We start from the raw sequence: 11,103 nt of genomic DNA, 5'->3' as shown, positions 1-11,103 counted from the left end.
AAAAAAAAAAAAAAAAAAAAAAAAACACCCATTTTGCATAAATGGCACACGAACCATACAATAGTCACTAGTATAGTTTGGTTGGCAATTTTTTGACCACCAATTTCTCACTCAGATGATATGTAAATAGAAGCAAAGTAAGGTTGAAGAAAAAGAGGGAACAAGAAGTGCCATGATAGTAAAAATATAATACTTGCAGTTACTATATGTTATTAATTTTTTTCTGAGTCAAAAAATCAATGGCTAGCTAACCTCAAAACTCAAAAAATTTTACTAAATGGAACGTAATTCACTTGACGCATTTTAATGCACCTAAAAATGTTTCCACCAATGGATCAAATTTTTTTATTTTTATTTTTTCTGGGTGGTGGTTGTAAGTAATGAAAAATTGATTGTAGTAAAACTCCGAAAAAGAAACTCTTCGAGATTCAATGGCAACCGTCTTCTTCCTTACATGGATGCCAAAATATCTCTCATTTCTCCTACAGATGGGATGTTTTCAGAGGGGTAAATCTTGGCAACAAGTTGTGCAAAGCTGTCATATTTGTCCAGAAACTCCTTCTGCCAATAACGAAAACAGAAAACAGCATCATTCGATGTAAACAACTAATCCTTCAACTACGTGCATTTGCATCAACAAGTAACATGTCCATTTTCTCATTTTTAGTTTCTACTTTTCGATAAGAAAAAACGCCTTTATTTATTATACCAGAGAATTCTGCACCATGGAATCAGATCCAGCTGAGCCAAAAATAAACTCTCACAAGCTATTATATAAAGATTTAACTTGAAAAAAATTACATTGAGTGGAGACAAAACATTTGATGCAAGCACAATCTATGCTAGGGTTTCCATTTTACTTGTCATTCATGTCATAGAGTCCTGATGTATTTACCAAACTATTCACATTTTTCTCACAAAGTGAAAAGTGACCAGCAGTTCTAGTCATTTGAGATTATGATATTCTCCTCTCTCCATCTATTTCTAATCCTAAAAATCAAGAATCTCTCTCCACATTGAGACGCAATTCCAATCAAGAACTTTGTTCAAAATGTTCGAAATAATGGAGTTGGATCCAAGTAGAATATACAGGTGTAGTTTCCATCACACCTGTACATTCTGTTGATTAACAGGTGTGATGGAAACTACACCTGTAAATGTCCTTTAAATAAAATTATACATCACAAGGCCACAAAAACAGAAAAAAGAAAAAAAAAAGTGACGTCACCACTTACCATGAGAAACACGACTGCATAATTACAATATGTTGATTTACAGACAATTTGCGGTGTTGCAAAACTACTGGAGATTTCTTATTTTCACTTTAATTTAATAGGTTTAGAGTTCAGGATTTTCTTGGAGTGGTCAAGATCATCCTGGTTTGGTACAAGGGTAAAACCTCAGTTAGGTCTTGGTGTATTTTGAGATTTTCTTTTATATTATTACAATTATTTTATAGATTTCCAACTTGAATTTTCTGCCTCTTTCCACAGAAAAAGAAGATTATAACCATAAAACTTTCAAATTGTCATGTCATAAGCCATTTACGTTTTGTACTTCAAATAACCACAAACATGCTATTAGAGAAGACCTTACATACCTTGCATTTATCCCATAATGAAGGCAACAATTCATCTGCGCTTATATTCTTCTGCAATTTCTTATACATTGAACTGATGGACTTGTCCACCTGTACAAAAATAAGATTGTGTTACTGAAGTACCTTTACAACTAAAAACACAAGATTCCAAAACCAACTTACCCCAGATAAACTGGATTTCACCACCTTCCGAAGATCCACTTTTGACAATCCAATTTGAAATGGTATCTGAAATTGTCAAAAAAAAATTATTCTCAGCGAAACATTGGGCAACTTAGTTACTGTGAAGATGGTATATAGTAACTGAATGAATCTCAGATATTGGAAGTTATGTGATAAAATCAGTATCTGAACTACTTGTAGCCAGTTCAATATCTAATAATTGCTATACCAAATAAATCTCCAAAAAGTTCTTTTCCAAACACAACTAATCCCAGGCAAGAATAGGGCAGTGGTCAGACTGATACCAAGCCACCTAGGTTGTCACTGAGACGAACTTTGATCACACAAGCATTGTTCCTTTTTTTTTTTTTTTTTTTTTTTTTCATTTAATATTCAATTTTCTACAAGTCCATATTTTTTTTATCAATTTGACACTAATGGTAAAAATAACAAATAAAATTTATTACAAAAAAACAGAAATTAGTAATTATAATAAACAGTTCTAAAATTTTATGTATCTCTACAATAAAAATTGCTAATGTTTCTGTTAGCATATATGATAGCCATGATTTATGGAATGACTTACCATATTAGCAGAGATTTGATTATGCTATAGAATATGCTATAGAATATGTTTTAAAATATAATATTTCTACTTGGTATCAGAGTCAAGGTGGTAACTGCAATGAGGACATTGCGAGTTCGGCACCACCCATTAGGGAATGATCTAAGGTGAGATCGCCCATCCGGGAGGTGTTGGGTAGGCAGGGTGGTCCGATCTCAATGAGGGCCCACTCATTCAGAAACGGTCTAAGGAGACATAGTTGTTTGTTTGTTTGTTTTGTTTTTTTTGTTTGCTTTGTTTTTTCCTGGTCTGAGGAGACATTGTTTAAACATATGTACAAAGGAGAATGGTCTGAGGAGACATTGTTTAAACATATGTACGAAGGAGAATGGTCTGAGGAGACATTGTTGATTCTTCCATCTACATGTTTTAAAAATGTGAAGGGAAACGGTCTGAGGAGACATTGTTAGTTGTTTACGGTCTGAGAAGACATTGTTGGTTGTTTACGGTTTGAGAAGACATTGTTGGTTGTTTATGGTCTGAGGAGACATTTTTGATTTGTTGATCGGCACTTCATTTGAGAGAAAATCATTGCTAGTTAGATTTGCACTTTGCAACTTGTAGATTTTGAAGAAGGGTGCTAGCAAGACCGTGTTTAAAGATGCATTATCCAAGTTGGGCGTCTCAAATATCCACGCCCCAACTTGAGGGGGAGTGTTAGCATATATGATAGTCACGATTTATGGAATGACTTACCATATTAGCAGAGATTTGATTATGCTATAAAATACGCCATAGAATATGCTCTAAAATATAATATTTCTTCTATTTCCAATATTTCAAGCATGCTAGTTATATTAATCATTTTGTCAATTATCTCCTACATGACTGAAGTTACAAGCTGACAAATATGTTAAAATTGCAAGATACTTGGCGATACCTAAGATCAACATAAAAGCACCAGAAAAAAATGCAGTCACAAGAAAGAAAAAAACATACAGTGCAGCTGGGTCTTGTTAAAAAATTTAAATATAAATTGATATTGTTTTTCATGGGAGGGAGGATACACTTCCCATATTTTTAAGGGTTAATTGAAAAGAAAAAAAAACTGACCCTTTTGCAACTAAACCCGTAAACTACAACTACCCCCTTAATTTAATTGAAATTAACAATTTTACCCATCTTCAAAAATGCCGTCTGGAAAATTATTCACTTAAGTTGATAATGAATAAAAAATCCAAAGAATCAATAAAAAATTGACAACCTTATTAACACACAGCTACCTCATTTTACAAACGAAATGAAATCCATCTGTAAAACTGAGTTATTTTTACAAAGCTCTCAAAACCAAACGAGTTGCTTCTCTCTCTCTGTGGCTTGCTGGAGCTCTCCTTGTCCGCCAAGTGCGATACATTAAAAAAGGTCTAGTGACATAATAGGTACTGCCACCTGAGACTGTTGACCATCGCTGGCTGCGGAAACAACACAATACTTCATATTGCTTCGAGAGATTCTAAACGATTTGGGTGAGCAATTGCAAAGCGCTAGCTAAATATTAAAAGGTAAGTGATATAAATTTAGGAAAGAGAGAGAGGTCTATATAGGATTGGGGGTTCTGATCTTCTTGATATTTAGGAGAGAGAGAGAGGTCAATATGGGATTTGGAGAGGTCAATATGGGATTTGGGGTTTTGATCTTCTTGTAATGCCATGATTGATAATGGGGATAGATCTTGGGTTAACTTCAATATGTCCATGGATTTTGTGTGAGTTAAAATTGAAATTATTTAATGGAAAATTATGGATTATATCAAGATGCTTTTTGTAAGAGACATGGTTTATAATATGTTACAACCCTCACCCTACTTGACAAGTGTCTGCTTTTGGCTCCCTCGGACTAGACTTCTGGGGAGGTCACCCATCCTGATACTACTCTAGAATAAACATACTTAACTGCTGAGTTTTGATGGGTTCACGGCCATCACGGCTTTAATATGTGTTGTTATAGAAGAGTGTTGAATCTACATATAGCACTTTACCTTCGCCTTCCTCGGGCGATGTGGGATCATAACACCCGTAGCCTATGAGTGTGGTAGCTCACCCAGCGTCTCGCACCCCCCCCCCCCCCCACCCCACAGAGGTTGTCACAATTAGCCTGCATGGGACCCAATGTCCTCGTTTGCCACACCCTACCTAACATAATATTGTCCGCTTTTGGCTCCCCCAGAATAGACTTCTGGGGAGGTTACCCATCCTGGTACTACTCTACCATAAGCACGCTTAACTGCGGAGTTCTGATGGGTTCACGGCCATCATGACTTTAAAACGTATTGTGTATAGAAGGGTGTTAAACCTACATATAGTACTTCACCTTCACCTTTCCCAGGCGATGTGGGATCATGACACCCATAGCCTGCCAGTGTGGTAGGTCACCAGTGTCTCCCACCCGCCAACGGAGGTCGTCATATAATAGGAAAGAATGGAAAGAGAGAATTCATGTGGTGGACCGCATCCATATGGGAGAAAGGCATAGGCCTTTGCAGTGTTTAAGCAATTTTTTAGTTGTTGAAAAGTGGAAATAATTATAGAAACCCTATCAAATGAAGATAAAGGAATTGGAATATGACAATAGGGGCAAGCGAACACAATTTTCAAAATGTAATTTCCACAAATATACACTATTGGGTAATATTATAATTAGTCACAGAGTTTGGGGTCTACTTGTAAATACTCAATACTTGTAAATATATATATATATATATATATATATATATATATAAACTTCTGTAGGGTTCTTTGTATTGAGAATACCCCCATATATTATGTCTCTCTCTCTCTGTAATTCTCTCTCTAAACATGGCATCATAGCTTAATTTATTGTCACTGGAATCTGCCATGAGTCCAGTAGCTTGCTGGAAGAAGAATTAAAATAGAGAAAATAGAAAATCACAAAATTGAGAACCACAGAACTGCACACAGCAAAGAAAACAACCCAAACCAGATTCCAACAGGTTACACGTGCTGGATTGATCCGAAAATCCAGTTTGTAAAATCAAATCGGATTCACAATCAGTTCAAATAGGTGTTCGGTCCGAATCCACAATCTAGGGGGAGCATATTTCTGCAGATGGGTAGATGACAGTACCACCTGCACTTGTACCAATTCAGAAAGAAAACCCTAACTACAACGTGACAGCAATTAACCCACGATTACAATATCACACCGACGGCCACAAGACGAGGACAACGACGATGAACACACAGTGGCTCTTCACTGGTCGTACGATTAAAGACAGCGATGGTGAACGATCTGAGAAAACGATCTAACAATCTCTCGGTGGCAACGAAGGATTCACAGGCACGATGACAACATTCGCTTTGAGACGATGAACAGGAACAATACGAGGTTATGATCAATGCTCTGATACCACGTTGAGAGAGAGAGAATTAGAGAGAGAGAGAGAGAGAGAGATGTAATATTTGGGGGTATTCTCAACATAGAGAACCCCACAGAATTTTGCAAGTGATGGGTTTTTCCATCTAACTTGTGAAATGATGTGGGTAAAATCTCTTTTACAAGAGAGGGGGTTTTCCAATGACAAGCCTATGAGAATGAATTGTGATAATCAGGCTAATATGTACATTGCTAGTAATCCAGTGTTTCATGAGAGAACTAAACATATAGAGGTAGATTGTCACTTTGTGAGAGACTTGGTGATGAGTAAAAGGATAGCTACCACTTATGTGAGATCCAAAGACCAGCTATGAGATGTATTTACCAAGGCATTGGGAAAGTCTCAATTTTCAGAATTACGTAACAAGTTGGGAATGATAGATATCTAATTCTCTCTCTCTCAATATACACTACACTTTACAAGTTACACTCAGCTCTGTTCCCCTTTTGAACGCTTTTTTTTTAATGAATTATTTATTTATCAAAAAAAAAAAAAAAAAAGGATTGCAAGATTGAGAGCAGCAACTATTGAATAACCTAAGTAGAGCATCAACTTTTCGAAGTCAGGTGAATTGGTGGAGTGCTTGGGTCCGATACAGGGGAGTTTGGACAAGACATAGGAGAGATTTGGGAAGGTTTTAGGGTTTGGATCCATCAGAATGATCTCTAGAAAGAGACTATAAAGAGAGGAGACGGTGAACATTTGAACAACAATTTGGATTCATTTTTTATACAGTGTATACATATACATGTACACAGTCAATGCATATAAATGTGGTATCTTGAATTTATAATGGTCAACAAGGGCATCTTTGTATTTTCATGTTTAGAAGGGTGTTTTCGTCATCTAATAAAATTAAGCCCATCACATGACAGTCACGGGATAACATATCGTCAACACCTCAACAACACATAGACGGTATGGGCATTTTGAAACAAAATGTTATAATTTAGGGGGTTTTGTGTCTCAAATGTAGTTCAAGGGGGCTATTTGCTGGTTTGGGCATAGTTCAGGGGAATGTTTTGCAATTAACCCTATTTTAAATAAAATCTCAAGTTCCACATCAAATAGGGAATTTCTGCTAAAGATCCCAGGCAAACAAGGATGGTGGACATGATCTCGGAGATTGTTAGACACACTACCACGACAATTGACATAGTTTCAAGGATCACAATGCATCAGATATCCGATTCGATGGAAACCAAGGTGTAAGTTCTCTAAAGAAGTCCCTACCATAAGCTTCAGGGAGCATGTTAACTATGCATAGTTCTAGCAATGTTCTTTCCTGTCCAGCACTTTGGTCATGGTTAAAAGCATGTGGTAATGCAAAAATTGTTCCTCAAACACATTTAAAGGGTTTTAATGTGGATTTAACTACATAAAACAGGAAGAGTGCCCTGAGTCACAGCAACAAGAGTCAGCACCCCAAAGATAGTTCCACACGCATAGATGCTAATTTTGGACCCATGGTGTGCAATGCCGTTATATAATCACTGACGAATGCTTAGACATTCTGAGCATCTATTTGAAAAGATATGCAAAGATTCTGTAAAGAATAAGAGACTATATGCAATCAGCTATCATTCAAACACAAACCTCTTCTGGTGTGATTGTGAACATCAAATCCTCAATTCTTCGAGCAAATTGGAAAAGTCGTTCAAATTGCTGGAAAAACAAATTTAGTAACAACGTACACTTTCAGGACATACTTTCGAACAATACATTATGAGGAAAAACTTGATAAACTTTTAGCAAAAACAAAATAGAAGTTTCAAGTAATTAATCGAATCAACAGGAAATGAGAACGCTAAGCTTTATAGATGGATAACTTACATAGTATATGATCATGCTGATAAGACGTGTGCAAGCTTGTTCATATTTTTCACTTGCCTGGTGGTAAAATTTTGCTAAAGTGGGCACAACATTGGCTAGGTCATACATACTGCATGCAACTGCTCCTAGTCAGCATGTTGAAGGTGATAATTGTTGATAACTCAAATGTGCTGTTCTAACAAACATAGATATGAAGACTAACTTATAAAAGCATATGATGTAACCCATATCCACGTATACCTGTTCTGAAATGCAGCATAGTTCTCTATTAGCAAAATATCAGCATATTTTGGATCTGTGTTAGCAATATTATCCAAAGTTGCAAACATTATGCTAACCTGTCAAACAACCATCCACATGTTTTAAGCTTAAACCATACACTAGATAAACAACAAGAGATCTACAATCTTATAACATACAGTAACCAGTACAGAAAAGTTAAAAAAAAGATAAATATGTTACTGTTCACAGGCTGATTATAAATGTCTCAGCATAAGGATGCCAAGTGGACAACCCAGACGTTAGTAGAGGGAGACACCCACCCCGACACTAGTCATTGAAAAAGTTAAAAGGTCACCTTTTATTAAAAAGCATGCAAAGTTCAATGGAAAACTTCTAAATCCTTGATTCTTTACTTGTGAGGATGTCCATCCTTGATCAAAACTAAGTACTTATGAATGACATATATTGGTGTTACGACAAATACAACGAACCAAGCAACAATTACGAAACACGACAGAAAAATAAACACATCACACAAAGATTTATACGTGGTTCAGCAAAGCCTACGTCCACAGTGGAGATCCGGCGAAAGTCTTCACTATGTGTAAAATCAGAGATTACAATTTTCAGCCCCACTCTCAACTATGTACGAATTTCAGTCTCTCTCTCATAACCCACTCCAAACCCTAAATGCCCTTATATATTGGGTCGTCGGGTCGTACATGGATGTGACCCGGCACCAAATTCGGGCCAAAACATCATAATTGGTATTAAAAATTATAATAAATGAAAACATATTACCATTACACGGTTTAAATTCATAGGCATATATTCTTTGACATACTTTGAAAAAAAAAAAAAAAAATTATAGAAGGAAGAGAGTAAATACCTCAAATGAATAACTATATCCAGTAATAACAATTGCAAAATTTCTATAGAAATACAAAATCATAGTAAAGCATAATATGTATCATTGACTGTTGTCACAATAGCCATTTGTACTAGTTGAAGATTGTACTGAAATCAGGTGGCTTGGCGGTTTGTTCAGAAGCCTAATCATGTTACTAGAAGTCATCCTCCCACTATTCTACTGTAGAAGTGATGTCTATATTACAGGAACAGGTTGGACAAGAAGACAGATGGTTTAGAACACAATAAACTACTGGTCATTGTACTATCTGTGGAACAACATTCTGGTAGTTCTGACAGATCCAGATTGAGACGTTGAGGACCCCCTTATTTGTCCATGTAGATTTTCTAAATGGACGGGTAAAAATTTAAATATATAGACCAATGCTGTATACTAATCACCATTGCAGAAGGTCATCTCTTTAATAGGCTTTTACTTGGAAGAACTTCAAAGCAGATTTCATGGGGTTTAAATCTCCATCAGATTCCAGAAGTTTCGGATTTCTTTGTTTACTTTTATATTTATATTGCAACAATATCTATAACCAAGATGAGGTATACAGAAGTCCTTGGGAAGATTTCAGGATTCAAAATAAGTTTTTCCATCCCTTGTGTGTTTAGGTACAAATCATTGCACAAGGAGTATGTGTTAGAGAGTTCAGGCACACATATTAAATCATCTCACAATGCTTGAGTTCTATTTCGATCAATATGATAAGAATAAAATCAACTCAACTCAACTCATGTTCCCAGCTTCATGCACTGCACTGCTCAACACAACAATAACAACATGTTTATGGGACAAGAGTACTCACAAGTTTAGTGTATGCCTGATCAGCCAAATCCCTTGATTGTCCATGGATGTACTGCTCCATTCGGGTTGCAAGAGTTGCAAATCTACGTGGAAGTGTTATAAACAACATTTTGAAATGATTTATAACCAAAAAATGGAGTACTTGATAGAGAAAGATAAAATTGTAGTAAAGCACGATAGAAAAGGACTTGATTAATAAATCTACTTAGAAACCATTTTCCATGTCACGCTCATGGGATACCGTTATGAAATAAAACTGTAAGAAAACACTATTGCAAGATGGCATAGTTTGGTCAATTCATTTCTTTCTTTTATAAAAGGCATATAAATATATATATATGAATAAATATTTTATTTTTAACAAAATTTCAAAAACAATAAATTATAAGCTGGAACGAATAATAACTCAAAGTAAGAAAACATCATTTGCAAGGAACTACCATAAGGAAGCAGCACAAGAGTGTTTTGACAACATTTATGTCCCTCAATCAAAGCATTCTAGCAATGCTCCAATAATCGCTGGTAGCACTTTCCCTTGTATAGTGTTTTCATCCATTGCCAAGTTTAAGTCATATATATGAGCTTCCAACAAAGTCTATTGAATTTGTTGGATTATAAATAGTCAAACATCCTAGAACTAGACTTCTATTACATTAAACTTCTTGTTTTTTCTGCAAGTGTTACTAATGAACTTGGAAAAATGTGTTCTATGATTTCCTATCAAATTGCAGCATTGCCCGAGTAACCCATCTTTGCTATATATATACATAAAAAAAAAAAAAAAAGGAACTGTGTATGACTTTAGAGCTAAGTAACAAACCTCTCTGCATCCAAATTTAAGATCATCTTTATATGATCCATGGGCCAGACTAGCCTTTTCTTTAACACTCACCTCCAACTTCCTTCTCTAAAAAGAGTTGTCTCCAAGATCTTATTTTAACATTAAACTAACCATGGCTCTCAGACACTTTACTGATCAATAATAAATAAACGGAAAAGAGTAATAAAAGCATATGTATTCAATAAAAGAGGCGAGATCTCCATGTAAGGCAAGGGATTTAGCTTGGCTTCATATAGCAGTCAAAAGTTTTTGTAAGACCTTCAATAAGAATTTGGTAGTCTAGATATTTCAAAGCACATGCATATATAAAACATCAAAGTGAACTACCACATCTCCAGGTACAGCTTACTACTTATCTAAGAAACTTGCCGATTCAAAATGTCAGTCATTGATTTCTGAGGTCTCAAATAATGCTTTTATTTTTTTTGGCACTGTTAATATATAAATTAATAGTTTGTTGTTGCACACCCTAAGTATATCTGCCCCTTATTCATTGCAAAAAAAAAAAAAAAACTGGATCGCTTCAATCCGACAATTGCCAAGACCACAAAAAGAATGCAAGTCTATCAATTTACGAAGAATAAACCTGTGAGATCCAGTTCACCTTGGTATATACAACAAGACCCCTGTTTGCCGAACGTTTCGCTCATTTCTTTCAATCTGGTGACAAGCTTCATCAACAAACTGCAATATCAACGTAAAG

The 11,103-nt window shown here is 35.6% G+C and overlaps 1 protein-coding gene across 1 annotated transcript in view; it reads right to left on the bottom strand.

The window, feature by feature from the left end:
• Positions 1 to 11,103, bottom strand: part of LOC132279460 (exocyst complex component SEC3A-like) — a 38,985-nt gene continuing 27,882 nt past the window's right edge. The window contains exons 18-25 of the mRNA XM_059781442.1: positions 11,005 to 11,084; positions 9,561 to 9,642; positions 7,855 to 7,952; positions 7,615 to 7,723; positions 7,378 to 7,446; positions 1,763 to 1,828; positions 1,601 to 1,690; positions 1 to 561 (exon numbers count right to left, since the gene is read on the bottom strand). Of these exons, the coding sequence (XP_059637425.1) occupies positions 451 to 561; positions 1,601 to 1,690; positions 1,763 to 1,828; positions 7,378 to 7,446; positions 7,615 to 7,723; positions 7,855 to 7,952; positions 9,561 to 9,642; positions 11,005 to 11,084 (705 nt within the window). The 3' untranslated portion in view covers positions 1 to 450. The remainder of the gene's footprint in view (positions 562 to 1,600; positions 1,691 to 1,762; positions 1,829 to 7,377; positions 7,447 to 7,614; positions 7,724 to 7,854; positions 7,953 to 9,560; positions 9,643 to 11,004; positions 11,085 to 11,103) is intronic.

This window comes from Cornus florida, unplaced genomic scaffold, assembly GCF_030987335.1.
Source record: "Cornus florida cultivar Cherokee Brave unplaced genomic scaffold, ASM3098733v1 CherokeeBrave_3.0.0_Hap2_Chr10, whole genome shotgun sequence".
Taxonomy (NCBI): Eukaryota; Viridiplantae; Streptophyta; class Magnoliopsida; order Cornales; family Cornaceae; genus Cornus; species Cornus florida.
This window is presented reverse-complemented; position numbering and strand designations above follow the sequence as displayed.